The following is a 21,339-nucleotide window of genomic DNA, read 5'->3' as shown; positions in this document are numbered from 1 at the left end:
TGTTACGTTAGTGTTTATCGTTCTATAATTTCAGTTCCCGATCGATACTGGCTTGTATCCGTTCCGACAATATCGTTATCGATGTTCCCGTAATATCGACTCCGTATTCGTTTCCGGTACTCTTGTTTTTTATTTCTCTTCCGAGAAAAAAAATGTGAAAGTGGAAATGGTGGAGGCTTCTTCCGATCGTTTTCGACCATTTTCATCCCTACCCATGACCAAACGCTCGTCGTGCTGCCTTCTCACCTAGCCCGGCCCAGGTGTCTGTGCCATGAAGACCCAGCTTGAGGTGCTGCCGTGCAGTGTCGTGGGCTACCCCGAAGTACTATTCTACACCCGGGCCAGCCTAGCCGTGCCAGCCGCACGCACGGTCTTAGCCACACCCACGCACCCGTCTAGCCGCGCTAGTCACACTATTTGAGCCCACATGCGCCACGTAACCGCCCAGCTCGCTCGCTCCTGCCACATGTCGCTCATCCTATATCACCTGCTCAGTAGTTGTCTAGTAACTGTCATCCAGTAATTCTTCAGTAGTTGTCCAGTAGTTGTCACCCAGTAATTTTTCAATAATTGTCCGGTAGCTGTCATCTAGTAATTCTCTAGTAGTTGTTTAGTAGATATCATCTAATAATTCTCCAATAGTTATTCAGTAGCTGTCGTCCAGTAATTCTTTATTAATTTTGCTATGGATTTGATATTTTTTAAGTACAATTATGAAAATTTACTATGATTCAGATGTTTCAGTAGTTATCAATAATATACAAATTTACTATGACTCGGATGTTTCATAGTTGTCAATAGTGTGAGAATATAATATGATTAGTAATTCTTCAGTAGTTGTCCAGTAGCTGTCATCCAATAATTTTTCAGTAGTTATCTAGTAGCTGTCATCCAGTAATTCTTTATTAATTTTACTATAGATTGGATGTTTTTAGAGGACAATTATAAAATTTTACTATGATTTGGATGCTTCGGTAGTTATCAGTAGTGCGAGAATTTACTATGACTCGGATTCTTCAGTAATTTTGCTATAAGTTGGATGCTTTCAAATACATGTGAAAATTTACTATGACTTGAATTCTTTAGTAGAAATTTACTATGATTCAAATGCTTTAGTAATTTTATTCAGTAGTTACGTTAGTAGTTGTTCAGCAGTTTCAAGTCATAGAAAAATTGTTTAGTAACGTCATTAGTTCAATATCCAGGAGTTCCAAGTCAATATAAAATTGTTCAGTAGTGTGTCACTAGTTGTTAGTGGTTGCCACTAGTGTTAGAAGTTTTGGTCATTAGTTTGTTCAATAGTTGCCAATAGTTTGTGTTAGTAGTTATCAGTAGTTGCTCGTAGTATCAATAGTTTGTTCAGTAATGTAAGTAGTATTTTTCAGTAGTTCTCAGTAGCTATTCACATTTTTAGTGGTCAGTAGTTGAGTACGGGGGGCGTAGGCGAGGACACGTGGTGTGCGCAGGGGGATCCGAGCACAAGGGTGGGGGCACGTGGCACACACGAGCAGGCGCGAGCGTAGAGGGTGTGGAGCGCAGGGTGAGCAGGAGCACGTGGCTCGAGCGCGGGGCACTAGGCCCGAGCGGGCACAGTGGCGCGCACTGAGAGCTGGGCCAGTGTCCTACTATGGGTGGGTGGGCTGGGCGGGGTGGGGTGTACGCACTACTATGCAAATAGGGACCCCTCAACATAATTGTTCGTGTTTATATTTTACAGAAACGTGAAATCAATGTTGTCAATAAAAGTCGGAAGACACGACAATAAGGGGATCATATCCAAAATTTTTCCTAGGCAAGATATGCCCTATTTGCAAGATGGAATGCCCATTGATACGATCTTCAATCCCGTATAAATACCCTCATGAATGAATGTGGAACAAATATTTGAAAGCTCGCTCGGATTAGTAGGGATCTGGTAAAGAAATATTATAGAATAGCTCTCTTTGATAAGAGATATGAGCAAGAGGTTTCAAGAAAACTTATGTTTTCAAAATTATATGAAGCCAATAATATATATATATATATATATATATATAATATTTGCATAATTAAATGCCCATTTCAAAATTTAGTAAGAATAGACTACTATCGCCTATTTATCGGGTGAGAGCAAGGTCTCCCCTTATGAATGGATGATACCTTGACGTGGTAGGTCAGTGTGGCTAATCACTGACACGGCATAGAAGGTGTTGCCCATTTATGGGGTGAGACCTTGCTCTCGCCTGGTGAATGGGTGACTCCTTGGTCTCGCCCAATCATAGGGCAGCAACAAGGTGTCACCAATAAATGGGAGACACATTAGTGTGCCCTAATTCAATTTTGTTTGTGGCAGAATAGGCGTCCGTGTGCTGTTATTTTTATTATCGATTTGTCTAGTGCTATTAGATGTTCGTGTGATATTTTGAATACCAGGAGTTGACAGAAATGGAAGGTTGAACACAATGATTTTAATGGGAGTTGCGACGTACACAGTGGCATGTAGCGAGTTTAAACCTAACATACCTTAGAGAATGTAAACAACATTGAGTATATTGAGTGCAACGTGGGTACTTTTTCTTCCTCGTCGCTTCTGGTCCTGCGTCACGCGCCCGACATGTCCTCTCGCACTTCCTCTGCCTCTCCGCATCACGGGATTCCGCCATCAAGCAGTTATGCTCATCCCTCATCTTCTGTTGCTCCTTCTGAATGTGCTTATGCGTGGCCTCCCTCCTTTCGTTGGCTTCCATCTCATGCAAGCATCTCCAAGAGGCGCAGTGCTGTGTGTGAAAGAGAAACACATCCGCTTTCGACTGTTTAGTATCTAGCAACTGTAAGAAGTCATAGTGGTGGCGACAACTGCAAGGAAGACCAAAATGTTAAGTGGTAAATCTTAGTTGTGTTTGGAGCAGTTTGGCCAGAAGTTATTACCTGGCAACGGAAGGCAACATTAGTGCTTCCTTGAGGTGGATCGTACTCGTACTTTCGGCACATGAATAACCTCCCTCCATAGGTGTAGGAGAACTCAGAGGATTTCATCACCCTACAAGGGTCTTCACTCCAGCACATAAGCACTTCGACCCCATCATGTGTAGTATCTGACATGTATTTCTTGGGAAAAGGATCAAACACCATTTTTGTTGGAGTTGTGGAGGTTGAGGCTATTGTTTTGGTTCTACATGTGGCCAGGAGATTACCGATTTATACAACGGATTCATGCTGGTGCTTGGACTAAGTCCACAGAAATTGGCTCTAGGAAAGCAGTTGATTCTTCAGGAAGGATCGGTCATATCAACTGAAAAGTTTACTTCTGAAAAGCCTACTTCTGAAAAGTGTATATCTAAAAAGGTTATTTCTGAAAAGCCTACTTCTGAAAGTTCTACTTTTGGAAAGTCTACATCTGAAAAGGCTACGTCTAAAAAAGCTAGGTCTGAAAAGGCAATGTCTGAAAAGGCTAGGTCTCAAAAGGCTTCTGATGAGAAGACTAATTCTGAAAATGCTACTTTTGAAAAGGTTAGGTCTGAAAGGTTTCTGATGAGAAGACTAAGTCTAAAAATGCTACTTCTGAAAAGGGCAAGTTTGAAATGGCTAGGTCTAAAATAGCTAGGTCTGAAAAGTCTAAGTCTGAAAATGAAGTACCTGTTTAATAATGTGACTAGTTCTAGTAAAAGACATCAATTTTGTTATCACGGTTGCATGTCTACGAGTAACACAAAGTTGACAATAATATTACGTTGATGCAGATAGGAAACCCCTTCCACTAGGTGGACCGGGGATGTCTCCCTCTTTGTTGATGTTCTGCTTCGTGCTCAGCCTCTTCTTGCCAGGCAGGAGTGCTTCACGCCTTTGTAGGTCTTCCTCACTCCTTTGAAGATCGACCTCATGCCTCAGAATGTTCTGTCGAAGACGATGTTCCTCCTCACTCCTTTGAAGTTCATCTGCCTGTCACTTGTGCTCTTGTTATCGGTGTTGATGTTCTTGTTGGCCTCCTACTGCAGTTGTGCTTCCTCCATGCTAATCTTGTACTCATGTTTGGTTTTAGGCTCTCTAATGTAGCCGCCACTGTACGGTGGTACAACAAGGTTGATCCATTCCTTGAAACGAGAAGGCTTATGGCAATTAACTTAGAGTTAGTATTGATATACTCAATGTATAGTTGGGATGTGTAGATGAAGGCAGAGAGAGAGAGAGAGAGAGAGAGAGAGAGAGAGAGAGAGAGAGAGAGAGAGAGAGAGAGAGAGAGAGAGAGAGAGAGAGAGAGAGAGATGCACCATGAAATCGTTGTCAAGCGCCGGACACATGAAGAACCCCTACCAAAAGTCTCAACCTTGAAGGATGTCGATATTCGAGCTCGGTCGCCACACCTGCACAATGGACACTCATGCCATTGTGGCAGTCCCATCGGATGGTTCCTCCAGGAATCCATGATGACCTGTTTGAGGTGGCTAGATTAGACAAATATGAAGTGAAATGATGGATTATGCGATACCAAAAATAGTTGCAGTATGCGAAGCCCTTTCGGACAAAAGACAACTTTTATATGGTGCAATGAAAACAATTATGTCACGGTAAAAGGAGCTATGGTACTACCACATCTATAAAAATGTTGAAGTATCTTGAAACTATAGCCACAACGTTCAATGGAGGCTAGGGGCGGGAGGGGGCGAGGTAGAAGGGGGAGGGGGTGGTCAGCGGTGAGATGGGAGGGTTCGTTTGGTCCAATTGAGTACGACGAGCCTCTCTATAACTTCCCTTTGCAGGATAAAAAATGATTTTCATCCTCCAATTCACTTTAGGATTTACAATCACCCGAATGAGCCCTGGCCCAAGTGCTCCTATGGCTACGACTGCATCATTCAGATGTATGATGGAAGCATTCATGAGGGGCATCAATTCTTCCAATGTCCTCTTGGGAGGGTGAGAACTAGATCACCATGACAGTCCTTATCTTTTTTAAACATTATACATTGTGACCTTCACATTTCCGCAGGCCTCCGGCAATAACACCTACAACTACCAATACATGAGATGTGTCTATCCTCCTATTCTGCAGCATATCTAAGATTACATCCAACACCTGTGAGACTAAATCCTCAACTTGTAGAGGGAGGTGGAGAATATGCCAAGTTCTCCTATCATATACTTGGATGACCCATTTGTATGCATTGATCCATGATGCCCCTGCTCGTGCCACAATAGGGACGCTCCTCCTCCACCTCATCGTGCTCCTCCTCCTCCTCTATCAGCGCAATATGGTGGTGGAGATTATTGGGGCTCAAAAACCTCATCACAGTTCACTCTAAGTCAATGCAATTAGAACCACTATCAGGATGGCGTTACTATTTGTGTATCGTACCATCGATCTTCGCCTTTTTACATTCCCTAAGCTATGTTAGGAGAAACTCCAGTACACCACTAGGGGTATCATGCATACCATTATACATTAGGTTGACGTGTTTATTGTGAATATTATGGAATGCTCGAGGTACGACTCTATGATCTAAATAGAATCACTAAACAAAAACACGATACAAGAAAGATATTATGACATTGAAACTAACATAGTAGCATGAAGATAGTACCATTACATTGACATTAACATAGTACCATAACAGCGATAATAACATAGCACCATAAAACTAACAATAACATAGTACAATAATGCAACATTTATTAAAAACATGGTCCAACAGTTAATCTACATTGTAACAAAATACTTCTGGGTCGCTACATCAAACACCTCTAAATCATACATCTATTATCTAAGCTATGTCAACACTATGTCTAAATCCTACATCTAATACCTAATATACGTTTAAATACTACATCTAATTGCTAAAATGTGCGTACAAATAAGATCTAATTGCTAAACTATGTTTAACCATAATTCTAAATCTAGATCTACATTCTAATGGTTATACTATCAGGTTTGCAAAAAGAAATCTAGATCTAACCTCTAACCAATATCAAAACATAGTACTATTGGCTATCCTACCAGGTTTATAAAAAAATCAGATAAAAAAATATACCTTCTTCCTCCGGCAGGGTGTCGCCTCCAATGTCCCCATCATCCTCTCTCTCTCTCTCTCTCTCTCTCTCTCTCTCTCTCTCTCTCTCTCCTCTCTCTCTCTCTCTCTCTCTGCTGGGGTGAGTGAAAAATGATGCGCTAACGTCAGCCGAGGTGGTGCAGGCGCATTATATACCCAAAAGTTCTCACCCAAACAAGGGGCGACACCTTTTGGGTGGGTCCGCCGACGGCGCTGCGAGGGAGATCTTATCCGTTCACCGGGTCAGAGCAAGGTCTTGTCCGATGAGCGAGTGAGACGTCTACGTGGTCGCTAGGTCATCGACAATATTAAATTCTGGCTAGAGATTCCGTGGGGCCTACAAGGTGTCGCCCGTTTATGGGGCGAGATGTTGCTCTTGGCCAATGAATAGACGCCAGTCACCTATCCTTGCTAATTTTTTAAACGAAAATAAAATTTTGCAAATATTATATATATATATATATAAAATAGAAATTCACCCCAAAGAAGCCTGGGCAACTCCAGGTCTCCAACTTTGCCAGGCTGCCTACGTGATTCTTTCGCAATTTTTTAATTTTTATATTTCAAAAATGAAAAAATTGCAAAAATAAACGTGAGTTTGAAAAAATTGCAAATTAGGATAGACACATGTCGCCTTTCTAACGGATGATAGATTTTAAAAAATAAACATGTCGCCCATTTTTTTAAAAAAAATTATGGTACAGAGGATTATATAATCGAACTCTCTAAAAATTTTCAATTCAAACAGTTACTTTTAGAATGAGAAAAAAAGAAAATTTTCATTAAATACAGTGTGATAGACTATGTATAATGAAATTTGTATTTTTATTTCTCATTGTATATATCATATTTTTTCTGAAATTTTTTGGAGCTACAGACTGTGTTTAATGAAATTTGTCTTTTTTTCTTCCCTTTGTACAAATCATATTTTTTCTGAATTTTTTAAGGCTAGATCATAATATTCTTATACCACCAATTTTTTTCAAAAAAAATCATGGCAATTTTGATAGTGTTTTGAATTTTGAGAGTGTCGATGATTTGTGAACTGCTGATCTAATGAACTTGTTGAAGAAATATGAGATTCTTTGAGTCGACGAATTATGAGGGAACACACAAGGGTTTTTATACAGGTTTGAGCCTTTGAGAGGATCATAACCCTAATGTTTGACTTGTATTGATCTAATCTTGTTACAAGTGTGTTTATGGTTAGCCTAGATGAATATAAACCTAGTCAGTAACTTCCTTGCTTGACTTCTGTTAGCTTGTATTCAACTTGTTTGGGCTTTTATCTCTTCATTTTTGGCGTGTCCTCCGTAGGCCTTCTGTTTCTGTATATATATATATATATATATATATATATATATATATATATATATAGGGGTGTCATGTATCATCTGGACTACTTATTCCTATTCTTGGAAATAAACTTTCTCAGGTATGAGACGCCTTGTGTACCTACGAGTAGCTTCCTTTCATTCAGTAATCCCATTCCTAGAGATAGTGATATGCCCCGGGAATTACTCGAAACCCTGGGGTGCCCGGATATGGTAATTATCCATTATTCATCATCTAGCCCCCATCAGTACGCAAAATGAGGCTTTGACGGATAAAATATATGGCCAGTAAAGATAAGGTTTTGTCCGACCATGTCATCGAGTAGGACTCGACTCCCTGACTAGGATGAAGCTCTAACCGGGTTTTCGGACTCTCAAATTACCTACTTAGGATTACAAACACCTCCAAGTTCTTATGCAAGTCCTCGAAAAGGTGTTACATCCAGGTAGATTTTCTAGTTGGTCCATACATATCATCTCGTCCTTGCAAAGGTACGAGGAAGATAAGACTCATCATCGGTCAGGCTCGGAAGTTGAATTGTTGCAGCAGAATTTTTTTGTATTGGTGAAAAGATCTGCTGTCATGAGCGCGAAAGAGTTGTTATATCGTCTTTTCAGCTATACCTTGTGCACTAAAAAGTCCAGCAGATAAACGAGTGCACCGACGACCACCTTATGTTTGTGTGAGCCTGCTGAGAAGATGTAGCCTTAATGACAATGTGTCTCTTAGGTGCCAGCGGCTCATAATGTACCTTCGTCTAGAATTATTGTTTGGGAGATAAAACGATTCATCTCTTGACCCGTTGGTCTATATAAACCCCTGGATGCCATAGCTTGGCTGCATGAAACCAAAACTCGATCATAGAACCTCCTCGTTTTCCTAAATATACTCCATGATCTGCTGACTATTCCTATCCTCCCCTGAGTACTCACCCTTTACCCTGTCGTTGTCTCCCACTAAGTCTGGTTCGATGGTGGAGGTTATCGACATCTCCTCTGACGAGGAGGTCGAAGATAAAGCAGCGACTCATGGTGTCCCTGTTAAATATGGCAAGCTCCCAACGTCTCCAATCCAAGATAAGGTGGACTGGGATCTTTTGGAAGCGGAAAATAGAGGAGTAAGAAGTGGCAGCTAAGGTGGAGAAATTGGAGGTGTCCGGCAGCATCTTCGTTAAATACGGCAAGAAACTGGCCGCTTCATCCCCTTCATCCTCATGTTATTCCAAAGCAGTGACACCAACAATGTGGGTGGAGAGCCAATGCCTCTACCAAACCCTATCATCGTTGGAGACGTCAATGATCGGGCAGTGACACCGGTGAGTTTGACATAGGGCCAGAGCGTCAATGACCCTTCCTCTCCATTGGCACTGGTGGTTGGGGAGAAACAAGGAAGTCCCACCTTCCTCTTCATCGAGTAGATCTTTTAGGACTTCTGGTAATCCTCTTTCCCTTAGCTTATCTGTAAAAAAAGTTCAAAAATCTTCTTAAATGAAATGTTCATATTTGTATTGCAATGCATATGTTTGACTGTGAATCTTCCCGTGACTAAAAGGAAATTTCAAACAAGCATTCGGCCTTTGTTCCTTCCAAGTAGGTTAGGAAGATTTTGGGGTTTCTTATCGTAATGTCATCACGATCACCTTAGGTCAGACTCTGAGTGGAAAACATCTTAGCTTTCAGGCACTTCGGGGACAAGATAAGATTTTATGCGGTTCCTAAAGACACTTTTCCCCTTCTTGATAGAAATGTGGTGCACACGACAAGTTTTGTAGCCCTAGTGTGTGTGAAGCCCTTGTCTAGTTATCAGGGAAGGATTCTCGGATTGGCAGTCTTAGAATCCCGAGTGCGCGTATGGGTATAATCGCCTGAATAGCGACTTATCTCAGTTTTCTTTCTCTTTTTAAAGGCATTGTCTCGAAATAGGTGAAAGACGTATATTGATAATATGACAACTAATATTTATAGAATATATTCTAAATACTTACACATATAACTTGCAAAGTTGATCAATATTCCAATAATTTTTAAGGACTTGACCATCCTCCATAGCTAACCTATATGACTTTGGTCAGTTAGTTTCGACCACTCTATAGGGACTGTCCCACTTCAAAGATAGTGTGTGGTTGTTTTTCTAGCTTTGTACAAGTCGTAGAATCAGATCCTCGAGTTTGAAAGATCTATTGTGAATCTTCTGGTCGTGGTAGCGCCGGAGAGCGTGTTGGTACCACGCTGATCCTATCAAGACTCGTGTCATTTTTTCTTCGAGAACATTGATGTCATCCTGTTCTGTTGGGATTTTGTTCTTGTTGGCATATACAACTTGGAAGATTTGATTTTTAGTTCACAGGGCAGCATTGGTTCGACCACATAGACTAGAAAGAAAGGTGTTTCACATGTCGCCCTGTTGGACGTTGTTCGAAGTGCTCAGAGTACATTAGGAAATTTGAAGGCCAAGACTTTTGCATAGGCGGACAAGCGGTTGAAGAGGTGGGTTTTGATTCCTTGAAGTACTATACCATTTGCCAGCTCCACCTGTCCATTACATTGTGGATGTGCCATGGACGCAAAGTAAACTACAATGCCTAGTTCCTCACAGTAATCAATGAACATTGCGCTGGAGAACTGAGTACCGTTATCAGTTATAATCCTACTCGGGATGCCGAATCTTGTCATGAAGCTTTTTCATGGTAAACTTCTTTGTAGCCGCCAACGCGATGTTTCTGACTGGTTTAGCTTCAATCTACTTGGTGAAGGTATCAATTGCGATGAATAGAAACTTGAAGCCCCCAGGCGCTACCAGGAAGGGCCTCCAGAATATCCAGCCCCCAAGTCAAGGATGACCAGGACAAGGGGATTGTCTGTAGAGCTTGAGCGAGTTGATGTACTCTTCTGCTATGAAATTGATAGCTCGTACACTTTTTCCTAACTCACTCGCATCATGGAGAGTCGTAGGCCAATAGAAAACTTGTATAAATACCTTTCTGATCAGGGTTCGAAAGGAAACATCATGGAGCGATTAGCACAGGGGGAGAAGAAAGATACCTCTTCAAATTGTTGAATGTCTCATCTGTTTCTTTTGACCATTCAAATTTATCATATTGTCTTAATAACTTGAAATAGGAAAGTCCTCGATCTCCTAGCCGGGAAATAAACCGGCTGAGGGTTGTCATGCACCGGTTAGTCTTTGAATTTCTCGCACCAACTTAAGAGGTTGTATCTCTTCAATAGCTTTGATCTTCTCAGGATTGAATTCTATTCTCCAGTATGACACTAGGTAACCAAGCAGTTTCCCCGCGTTAACTCCAAACATGCACTTCTCTAGGTTAAGCAAGACTCGATTCTTACATAGGTTGTTGAGGTTTCTTGTAGGTCGAAGATGGGATCTTCCTTTTTTGGGTTTTGATGATGAGATCATCGACATAGGACTAGACGTTTCGGCTAATCTGATCATGGAGTTTTATCTGCATTCCTTGTTAGTATGTGGCACCGACATTTTTTAATCTGAATGGCATTTTAACATAGCAACAAACTCCGAACAGAGTAATAAAGGTGGTCTCTCCTCATCCTCTGGATGCATGCTAATTTGATGATTTTCGGAGTAGGCATAGAGAAGGCATAGATAGTCACAGCCGGAGGTCGAGTCAACTACATGATCTATTCATGGTAGAGAAAATGCGTCCTTAGGACAGACTTTGTTGAGATCAGTGCAGTCAACACACATTCGCTATTTGATGTTCGATTAATTGACAATGACAAGGTTTGCGAGCCACTCGAGATGATCCACCTCTCGAATAAAACATACCTTAATGAGTCTTTCAATTTCTCTTTAATGTCTTCTTTATGGTCGGGTGTGAACCATCAAAGTTTCTGTTTGACCGATTTTGTGTTGGGCCAAATAGCTATTTTTTGCTCAATCACCTCCCTAGGGATCTTGGACATGTCTGATGGTTTTGAGGCGAACACGTGGGCTTTTATCTGTGGGAAGGTGATGAGTGCGAGTTCCTATTTAGGATCCAGGTTTGAGCCAATTAGAACGGTCTTGGATGGCTCTTTTGGGTCTAGAGGAACTACTTCGACTTCACCATAGGACTTCACAAAGGCCTTAGGCCTCAAGTTTTTTTGTCTTCTTGTTGGGTTGATGATGTGTGACCATGTCTAGACTCCGTTTGTCACGACGTAGGCTTACTTTTGTGCAGCCCTAGACGGTAATGAATCCCTCGGGTCCTGGGATCTTCATGCACCGATAAGCATAACGTATGGCTACCATGAACTTGGCGAGAGTAGGTCTTCCCAAGATGGCATTATATGACGCCTCAAAGTCGACCACATCGAACGAAATTTTTTCTGTATGAAAATTGTCATGCTTCCCGAAAGTAACGAGTAGCAATATCTGGCCGATGAGAGTGGTCGAAGATCTGGGTACTATACCATGGAAGGCTTGAATGATCGGCTTGGTAGCACACCAGGAGATCTGCATCCCTTCGAGTATATTTATTAAGAGGATCTTTGGGGAACTCCCTCCATCAATGGAAACTTAGGTAACCCTGTAATTATTTATCATAGGCTCGACCGCTATCGAGAAGTGGCCTAGCTATACGAAATTATCAAGGCAGTCTTCTTAACCAAAGGAGATTTCAGTTTTTGACCCCAAAACGGCCTGACGACCCTTGGGGATGGCATCTAGAACTTCTCAGGCCACTGTCGTGTACTACCATTTGGACTTATCAAATGTGGAACCATTGAACATGTGGTCAATCGTCCTCTCATCTAGCTAAAAAGACATCAGATCTATGTTGTCATCACTGCCGCTGGAGCTGGAATCCCAACTCGGGGACAACTGGATCTTCTTTCCGCTTTTTTTACCTCCACTTTGAACATCTTCTTCTAGAGGTAGCACTCGTGGAGGTTGTGGTTGTCGGTTTGGTGGAGATCGTACCAGGGCTTATCGTCGCATTCGTCGGAGCCTAGTGTAGAGTTCTTGCCTCGGAAGGAACCAGGACCCTTGTTGAGATGGATGTTAGGCAAATCTGCAAAAACTTGCTCATAATTATTTTTCTTGCCCCTACCTTCCTTGGCGTTCTTCTTGAGCTTGGCCTTTGCCTTGTCATCCTTGAGCTCGGGTTGAGGGCGTTTGATGCTTTGAGTCTCTCCTTAACGAAGATAAACGTGTCTTTAGTCTTAGCAGACTCATTGACAATCTTTATGAGATCCTTAACCATCTCAGGCCCTCGGATAGAGATATCTTCAACGCATCTCCAACTCCTGGCCCCTCGGGTGAATGCTTGTATGACGTCCTAGTCGTTGATCTTAGGGATGTTCTTCCGGATACTGCTGGAGCGGCATATTAACTTGCGCAAGGTTTTGCTTCCCGTCTACTCACGATGGTACAGATCATTGTTCATGCCGTAGAGAATGTATGTACCTTGGAAATTGGCTTGGAATACATCACAACGCTGCTCTCACGAATAGATTGTTATGGTAGTAAATTGGTCAACCACGTCATGGCTGCCCCTTCAAGGGCAGTAGGGATGTAATTTTTCATTACCTTCTTGTCCCCACCAGCCGCTTGGATGACCGTGGTATAGATTTAGAGAAACTCAATGGAGTTTGTGCATCCATTATATTTCTTGATCGTCCCAGGGTAGAACCTTGCCAGCCAATTTACGTTTCGTGGATCTGGAGAGAGGGCCAGACATCCGTTGATGGCGCTTTACTTGGTTCCAGTATCCTTAAGGGTCTTTCCCACGGAGAACGGAGATTGGTCCCGATTTGATCGATGTCGAGACATTACACGACTAGATCGATGAGTGGTAGACGATGCCTCTTTAGAAGCCTACATGCGCCTTTGTTTCAGAAGCCCACAGGCGTCTTCGCTGGTCGTTGATGACCTCACGCAAATCATTGATTCGATGACCTTTGAATGGTGAGGTCCGGTGGCGGTTGTTCACCTGATTGTCATCCCAAGAAGCTTTGTTCCTAGGATTGCACTTCTCTGAGTCCAATGCATCTCGCGACGGGGGATTGCCTGGTCTTCCCTGATTAGTGTTTCCTCTAGCTGCAACTAGATGAGAGTTCTTGGTTTGGATGATGATCTCCTTTATTAAGTCGACCGTCGAGTTCATCCAATTCTTACTGGCTGAGGTAGCTAGATCTGTGATTGGAGGGCGTATGAGGGCCTTTTGTAGAAGAAGAATCCTCTTAGAAGTTGCGGATTAAAATGGTCATCCCCTGCTGATGTTCGGGACAAGGTAAGACCGGGGCTCTGTTAAGGTCCGAGAGTGGTGTGCTCGTCTGAAGTTGACCATTGCTCGCACTTGAAGCCGAAGGACCTTGTCTGTTTGTAGGATCATCATCATGATTACCCAGAGCATCACCCCTGTCTCCGATAGCGAAAACTTCTCAAGGGTAACCTCCGGTGGAGGTGTCCAGATCCATTATCGATGTTTTATTGGATTGCTCCGGGTTGGTGTCTTGACAATATATGTTGTCAGAAGTTGCGTGGTTTAATCATGACCTGCTGTGAATCGAATATTCACATTTGCCTTGGCAGACGAGTGGTTCGAACTCAATGTTGTAATCCTTAGTGCATTACTCCATAAATCGACTTACCTCGTCACTTGAATCATCGCTATAAAGTTCATCGTCAAAATTCACCCAATTGATCACCAGTTCGTTAGAAAGAGGGGTAAAATTGTCGTAGAATCCCTCATCCAAAAAACCGGTTCTCAGCGAAGCTTTAGGCGATGTCGACGACATCTTCTCCATAGTTTCTTCAACGCCTTTTGTCATGATCCCCATAGACGGTGCTAGCTGTTGATGATTTGTAAACCGACGGTCTAACAAATTTGTTAAAAAAAATAGGGGATGCTTTGAGTAGACGAATTACGAGGGAATACACAGGGATTTTTATACAGGTTCAGACCTCTGAGAGGATAATAACCCTATATCCTATTTGACTTATTGATCTAAGCCTATTACAAGGGTGTGGTTGTCGGTGTATCAGGAACCGGGGGTCCCTGAGTCCCGAGGTCAGGCCAGCCGTCCGCCACGTGTCACCATCCCGAGAGGTCCCTCCCGCGGGATGAGGAAAATCTAAGTTCCGGGAGAGGGTGCTCGAGGCCACAGCCTCTGGTCCCCGAGCACCCCAGTTCCCCGATGACCCGCCGAGTCCAAGTACTGGGAAGAAAGTGCTCAGGGAGGTGCCCGATCACCCCTGAGAACCCTAGTCCCCCGACGATCAGAAGAGCTGAGTTCCGGGAAAGAGTGCTCGGGGGCCGCGTGCGGCAGCCTCCGAGCGCTCGGTTCCCCAAGGGTCAGTACAAAAGTGTCCGAGAGAGAGTGCTCGGGGTTGCACGTGGCAGCCCCCGAGCACTCGGTTCCCTGAAGGTTCGTGCGAGAGTGCTCGGGGAGGTAAACAGTACCCCCGAGCACTCGGTGCCCCGACGACACAGAGGGGCCCGCCGATGAGGTGTCAGCCCGTCAGAGGTCCGAGACCGTATTTAATGGGCGTGCGCGGCCTGACATCCCCAACTGCTCCTGCCGCAGCGTCAGTCCCTGCCATGCTTTGGCAGAGAGGCGTGGGGCCATTAATTGCACGGGTCGCGTCCCGTATCATCCGGCATATCTCGGGATAACGTTGCCAGGACCAAGACGTTTCGCCTGCCGCCCTGCCGTTGCAGAGGAACAAGATAGGGCGGGCACGCCGGGTGCCTCTGTGGCTGCCCGGTGGGCCCTCTCAACAGCGCCCGTTGCCAGGGCGTCCACAGTGACGAGCGACCGGACGCGCGCCGCATTTTTCCATCGCCCCTGCCACTTCGCCCAGAGGAAATGATGACGCCTTTCTCAGTCGCGGCGTCTTAAAACTTGTGCCCCTTCCTTCCCATTCGGGGTATGTCATGGCCGGCGAGTGCATAAAAGAGTCGGCACACCGGAGGGATAAGGAAGGGGAGAAAAAAGAAGAAGAAGAGAGTCAACCGAGACACCCAGATGAAGAAGACGAACCACGCAACGAACCAAGCCAACAGGCGAAGTCATCACAAGCAAGCCTGAGCAGAGCTCCGGCCGAAGAACAAGGAGCCTCAAGCTCTTAGTTAGACACTATACTCTTGTAACCAGATACGCCCTCAGGGGACCCCCCTCGGGACAGTTATTGCATCCATACAGGAGTAGGGTATTACGCCCCCATGCGGCCCGAACCTATCTAAACTCCGGTGCATTTACTTCCCTTTGCACTAGATCGAGCATCCCCGACCACCGGCCGTTGCATTTTACTTCCACTTCCATTTATTTCTCCGACGAACTTATTCAGGATCATCCCCCCGGCCGAATCTCTAAAAAGGGGTCTCTCGGGATCCCTGCGACAGGAGTTAATCCTCCGACATTAGTTAGCCTAAATAAATCTAAACCTAGTCGGCGGCTTTCTTGCTCGATTTTTGTTAGTTTGTATTTGACTTATTTAGGCTTTTGTCTCTTCGTTTTGGGCGTGTCCTCTACAAGGCCTCTTGGTTCCGTATATATATGGGGTGTCGTATGCTCTTTGGACTCCTACTTTTTGTTCTTAGAGATAATCCTTTTTAATCACGAGACGCCTTGAGTACCAATGACTAATTTAATTTCATTCAGGAATCCCCTTTCTAAAGATAGAGATATATCCTGAAAATTACAGAAAACCATAGGTTACCCAGATACAGTAACTCTCTATTATTCATCGTTAGAGAGAAATGTAACGCAATATTTTTTTAATTTTTTAACATGTCACACGTTAAAAGAGTGATAAATTTATTGTTTTAAACCTACGATCAATTGCAATTTTTTGAAACGAATACCTATTTTTGTAATTTTTATTTGCAAAATATAAAAATAGAAAGCTCATCCTTTTACTTACCAACATGACAAGCAAGACCATAGCGTAATATCCGCCTACGTAACTCCACGAGCACACGAGCGCCAAGGCATACCATGGTAGGTACCACTAGAGGTGGGACTTGGGCTGGATCGGGCCAGCCCAACCCGCCCCCTTCGGATCTCGAGCCTTTTGGGCCATGCTAGGACGGCCCAAGGAACTGTTCGTGCCGGGCCAGGCTGGCCTAAGCCATCTTTAGCTAGGCCTAGGCCTGGCACGAAGGCACGATGGGCCTCATCGGGCAGGGCTGGAACGGGCCCAGCATCGCTCGTCCACCGCGCTGGAGGGCGCGTGAGGGCACGTCAGCACAGGCGCGGCATCACATGTTAGTGCAGGCCTTTTTCGTGTCGGGCCAGCCTAGGCACGGCCTATTTTTCGTGCCAAGTTAGACCACCCATTGGGTCCCATATCAAGGTCCGACCTAACCCATAAATCGTGTCGGGCCAGCCCAGCCCATCAATACTCATACCGAGTTGAGCTTAAACTGGATCGGATCGTGCCGTGTTTGAACCGGCCAAAAAAGTACAGTTCAAAGTCCTAGCTCTAGTACCACTAGACCTGTTTAAAGGCTAGGTCGAGTCAATCTTTGGATCGAGCTTTCAAAAGTCCGATAGGAAAACTAAAATCCTGAGCCCAGCGATGGGTTGCGCTCCTATACCCAAGCCCAGTCCGACATCAGATTTTTTTTTTCTGGTTTTAGACAGATTTTTAAGCCGGAGCCCGTCCGTATACTGGTCGGGTCGAGTATGCTAGATTGGGCTACCTATGATTAAGTCTAGGTACCGTACGGCTCTCAAGAATTGGAGCTGAGCTGGAAGAGCAGCCTACTCCGCGCGCTACAGTGCCACTTGCAAGTGGGCCCCGCAGAAACGTCCGAGCCTCTCTCCGCCACGTCCACACGCTTCTACTGTCACGCGGGCCCTAGGTCGCGCGTAGCACATTCGCACCATGACGGCGCAGCGCGCGACGCACCTGACGGCTGACGCCGATCCATATAACTTTCGCCGCCACATTTCGGGTCCTTCGCTGCTGAGATGCGGTGAAAGTGGAAGGATCCGACCCGCTTTTCTGCCACGCCCGCTAAGGGAGCAGCCGCTTCCCGGATGGCCTCCGCCGCCTCCTCTTCCTCGCCGCCACCGTCGTCGCCCGGGATGACGGCGGCGGCCGAGGATCCCCGCGGAGCCGGAGGCCGGCCCCCGGTCCCTCCGTACGTGAAGGCGGCGGCGGGGTCCCTCGGCGGCGTCATGGAGGCGTGCTGCCTGCAGCCGATCGACGTCGTCAAGACGCGGCTGCAGCTCGACCGCGCGGGGGCCTACCGGGGCATCGCGCACTGCGGCGCCAGCGTCGCGCGCGCCGAGGGCGTGCGGGCGCTATGGAAAGGGCTCACGCCCTTCGCCACCCACCTCACGCTCAAGTACGCGCTTCGGCTCGGCTCCAACGCCGTGCTGCAGTCCGCGTTCAAGGACCCCGACACCGGCAAGGTCTCCGCGCAGGGGCGCCTCGCCTCCGGGTTCGGCGCCGGCGTCATCGAGGCGCTCCTCATCGTCACCCCCTTCGAGGCAAGATTGCGCAGCTCTGTTCCTGAATCGTTCTTGAATTCTTGCCTTGACTGCGATGTGCATGCTCTAGTTTATACGGAACGCACAGGAATTGTTCACCGCGACAACACAAATCGTTTCCTTCTTAATTTTCGATCTTTTCTAGGTGTTTATTGCCGAAAGTAGAACTTGCGAGAGCTTACCACGGTAAAAGCTGCATCTTACTGTATAGAAAAAGAACGAGTGCAGTTTTTAATTTTGTGTGAGCATGATGTCAGATGCGTCTTTGCCAACTTGGAATTTGGGATTAAAGAAATGAAAGCTATGTACTTTGCAGCCAAACTGTAGTTTGCTAGTACCATGACCATTGACCAAGACAATGAACAAGCAAAATGGGGATCAGTTAAAACCCTGAGTGATCCAGTCAAACGCATTTGACCAACAAGTTGTTGTCAATCACCTGCTTCTTCTTTAATGTTGACTTTGTATTGATTCTACTTTTTGTCTGCCTCAAAATGAAGTAATTGTTCTTCTAAGTATAATCATGTTGTTTTTGTGTTCAATGGAAACGCCAACATTTTTAAATTAGTATCTCTCTAGTCCTTGTTAACATCATAGTGGTTATTAACATAACAAAGAGAGGACAACTATAAGAAAAAGACCAGATGCCAAGGGAGCCACAAGGTAGTAGGATCTTAATTTTGTATGACTGTCTGAAGAAACATGTTTTGTTTATATCTTTGTGACCTTCCAGTGAAGGAACGGGAGCTTGATTTGGTCAATGAGAACTTAACTATTGCATTGTGAATATTGTTTGGAGCTTCCTACTGTGTTGTTCTTATAGAAGGTTCGTCAAAGTTCAACTAAATCCTGTCCAGCTTGTCCATCTTCAGAAAGTTGGTATTATGTGTTGTGTCCCAATGATTTTTTATTGCTGTATGGAAGGATTAAGGATGTACTAATCATTAGACGTTTCTGGAAAAAATCACATTTTATTACTTTCCTAACAAAATTGGGTTTCTGTAACGCTGACTGGGAATACGATGTTCTGCAAACTGTTACGTCGATGTGATCTGAAACTTAATCACACCAAGGCAACCAAGCATTGAGTGCAATTCCATATTCTTTGGGGGCAAGGTTGGGAACTAGAACAAATAGTACCCTTACAGTGTACATAAACTTTACAGCTTTTGGCGTAGTTTGTTGTCATACCTGTGGGAGGCAAGCAATTTACATTTTTGTCTCTGGCATTCTGCTCATTTAAAGCTTGAACTCGGTGGAGGAACTTTTGTAGACTGTAATGTTTGTTTATGGTGGATGCAGGTAGTAAAGATCAGATTGCAGCAACAGAAAGGATTAAGCCCTGATTTGCTCCGATATAAAGGGCCTATACACTGTGCAAAGACTATTGTTCGGGAAGAAGGCCTATTTGGTCTGTGGGCCGGAGCATTACCAACTGTCATGCGCAATGGCACAAACCAAGCTGCAATGTTCACAGCGAAGAATACATTCGATATTGTTCTATGGAAGAAGCATGAAGGAGACGGGAAGGTCCTCCAGCCATGGCAATCAATGATCTCAGGGTTCCTTGCAGGAACTGCAGGACCTGTCTGCACAGGACCCTTTGATGTCGTGAAGACTAGGTTGATGGCACAAGGAAAAACTGGTGATATCAAGTACACGGGCATGGTCCATGCGATACGAACAATATACGCCGAAGAGGGGCTGCGAGCCCTGTGGAAAGGCTTGCTTCCCAGGCTCATGAGGATTCCACCTGGACAGGCTATAATGTGGGCAGTGGCTGATCAGGTGATGGGCCTCTATGAGCGAGCTTATCTGCAGCCAGCTCATCTTTGATCATCCTACTTCTGTGCTGCACTGAAATTTTTGGGTTACTTCTCATAATTTTGAATCGGTAGCTAGACGTGGAAATCGTGAATCGAAAGTGGAACCTTCCAGTGCCTGGATATTCTTTTTCATTGCTAAGTTCTGGGTATTGATGGAAGCAATGAACTTTTGTACCATTTTATAGTCAATAATATGAAACCCCTCTTGGATTGAGAGAGTTTTTCTGTTCTGACTTCTGGTGACTGTTATGGATGTTAAACTGCAATAGCGTAAATCATTGAATCTGCATCTGGAAATGTGAAGATCTTGTTCGTAACTGGGCCAGTCAGAAGTGACAATGTAGCCCATGAGCTGAACTACATGCTCGAGAATGAAGGCTTGGGCTTTCTTACGCACTGTCTAGCCTGATAAGTGATACTCCTGTGCAAAATACTCTCCACAGTTCAGACTTCAGACTACCTATCTCTTCTCAAACGGAAGGGGAAAAAAAGGTTCCTGCTGCCTAACCTTTTCTACAGACTGCAGACCACTAGCTTCAAGCATCAAGTTTCAAGTGCTCATTGACGTCAAAGGCCAGCTACTACAGTTGCTTTAAGCACCATATCACCAAGCTAAAAAGCACATGTCAGCTGTTCGTATTTCCTCGCTCAAGACCTCACTTGGGAGTACAGTACAGATGAGGGGCCCTGACTGACCTCCGAATCTGAGACAATATTCTATCAGTGACGTTGCATTCATGCACGGCACGGCTAGCGTTGCATGCCGCTTTGCTCCCGCTTGCGCGCCACCTGAGCTCAACTCGAATGCTTCTCGCCTGATGGCTACATGAGCTTTGAGCCTGCGTCGCAGCGACCCTCTTTTGGTTGCGTTCTCTGACGAAAAGCTCCGAGGATCCGGTTCTTCTACGAAAGATCGAGTATCGGCCTCCGTCGCCACAAATCCTCTCTGAAAAGCCAGAGCCAGGCCACGGTCTACGGTCGCCGAGACTGGCGAGGTTCTGTACGCTTTCTGCAACCGGGGTTGATGTCTCCGTGCAATTCTGTTTCTGAGACGCCCGTCCATCCATGTATGCACGTGATTACAGGGCGCTTCGCATGATAACTGGGCTCTTTTAGGGTGTTCCTCTTACAGCTATGAAGGTAAGAGCGTGGTGAAATCCTACCCATCGATTAATTTCCAAAAAATATTAAGGGTTGTTTAGTAAAGAAGTGAAGGTTAACTTGCAATACGGAATTGTATTAGCACTATCAATACATTTACCATTTTGTCACATTTTCTCCTTTTCTTGTCATCGCTGATATTTTAATGAATGTTAAGAGGTTCTGGTCTTCATGGACTATATTTTGACTGCAATATTGTTTTCTCTAACTTTTAGTGTTCTCAGACCTTTGAACTTCTTAAGCTTGTTTTAAAGAAACTGGAATTGGAAATGTTCCCTCACTCCGCAACACTCCCTCAGATCCTCTATTTTGCGCTTTTATAGGTATCAATACCTGTTTAATTTGTCCTCTGATATTACTAGTACTGTTAATTTATTTCTTCAGAGCATATATCATCTACCAAGAATATGTGGACAATCTAACTATCTTTTTCTTTTGGCAGAGAATCTAATTTCATCATCAATAACTTTTTGTGACATACTTCATTCATATTTTCCCACAACTATATTGTTTATCATATGAAGCACTCTGTTA

At 44.6% G+C, this 21,339-nt stretch overlaps 1 protein-coding gene across 1 annotated transcript; it reads left to right on the top strand.

Annotated features, from left to right (window-relative positions):
* Positions 1 to 17,267: 17,267 nt before the first annotated feature.
* LOC133916324 (mitochondrial succinate-fumarate transporter 1-like) lies at positions 17,268 to 19,862 on the top strand. The gene is made up of 2 exons (XM_062359943.1): positions 17,268 to 17,818; positions 19,121 to 19,862. The coding sequence occupies exons 1-2, from the start codon at positions 17,363 to 17,365 to the stop codon at positions 19,652 to 19,654; spliced, it is 990 nt and encodes a 329-aa protein (XP_062215927.1). The 5' UTR covers positions 17,268 to 17,362; the 3' UTR covers positions 19,655 to 19,862.
* The last annotated feature ends 1,477 nt before the right edge of the window (positions 19,863 to 21,339 follow it).

The sequence above is a fragment of the Phragmites australis genome, chromosome 4 (assembly GCF_958298935.1).
Source record: "Phragmites australis chromosome 4, lpPhrAust1.1, whole genome shotgun sequence".
Taxonomy (NCBI): domain Eukaryota; kingdom Viridiplantae; phylum Streptophyta; class Magnoliopsida; order Poales; family Poaceae; genus Phragmites; species Phragmites australis.
Note: the sequence above shows the minus strand (reverse complement) of the source record. Positions and strands in the feature narration are given on the sequence as shown.

Excerpts from the sequence above, each read along its gene's own strand:
- LOC133916324 (XM_062359943.1), top strand. The coding sequence starts at position 17,363 with ATGGCCTCCGCCGCCTCCTCTTCCTCGCCGCCACCGTCGTCGCCCGGG. Across the intron at positions 17,819-19,120 it reads TCATCGTCACCCCCTTCGAG|GTAGTAAAGATCAGATTGCA; the intron begins GCAAGATTGCGC and ends TGGTGGATGCAG.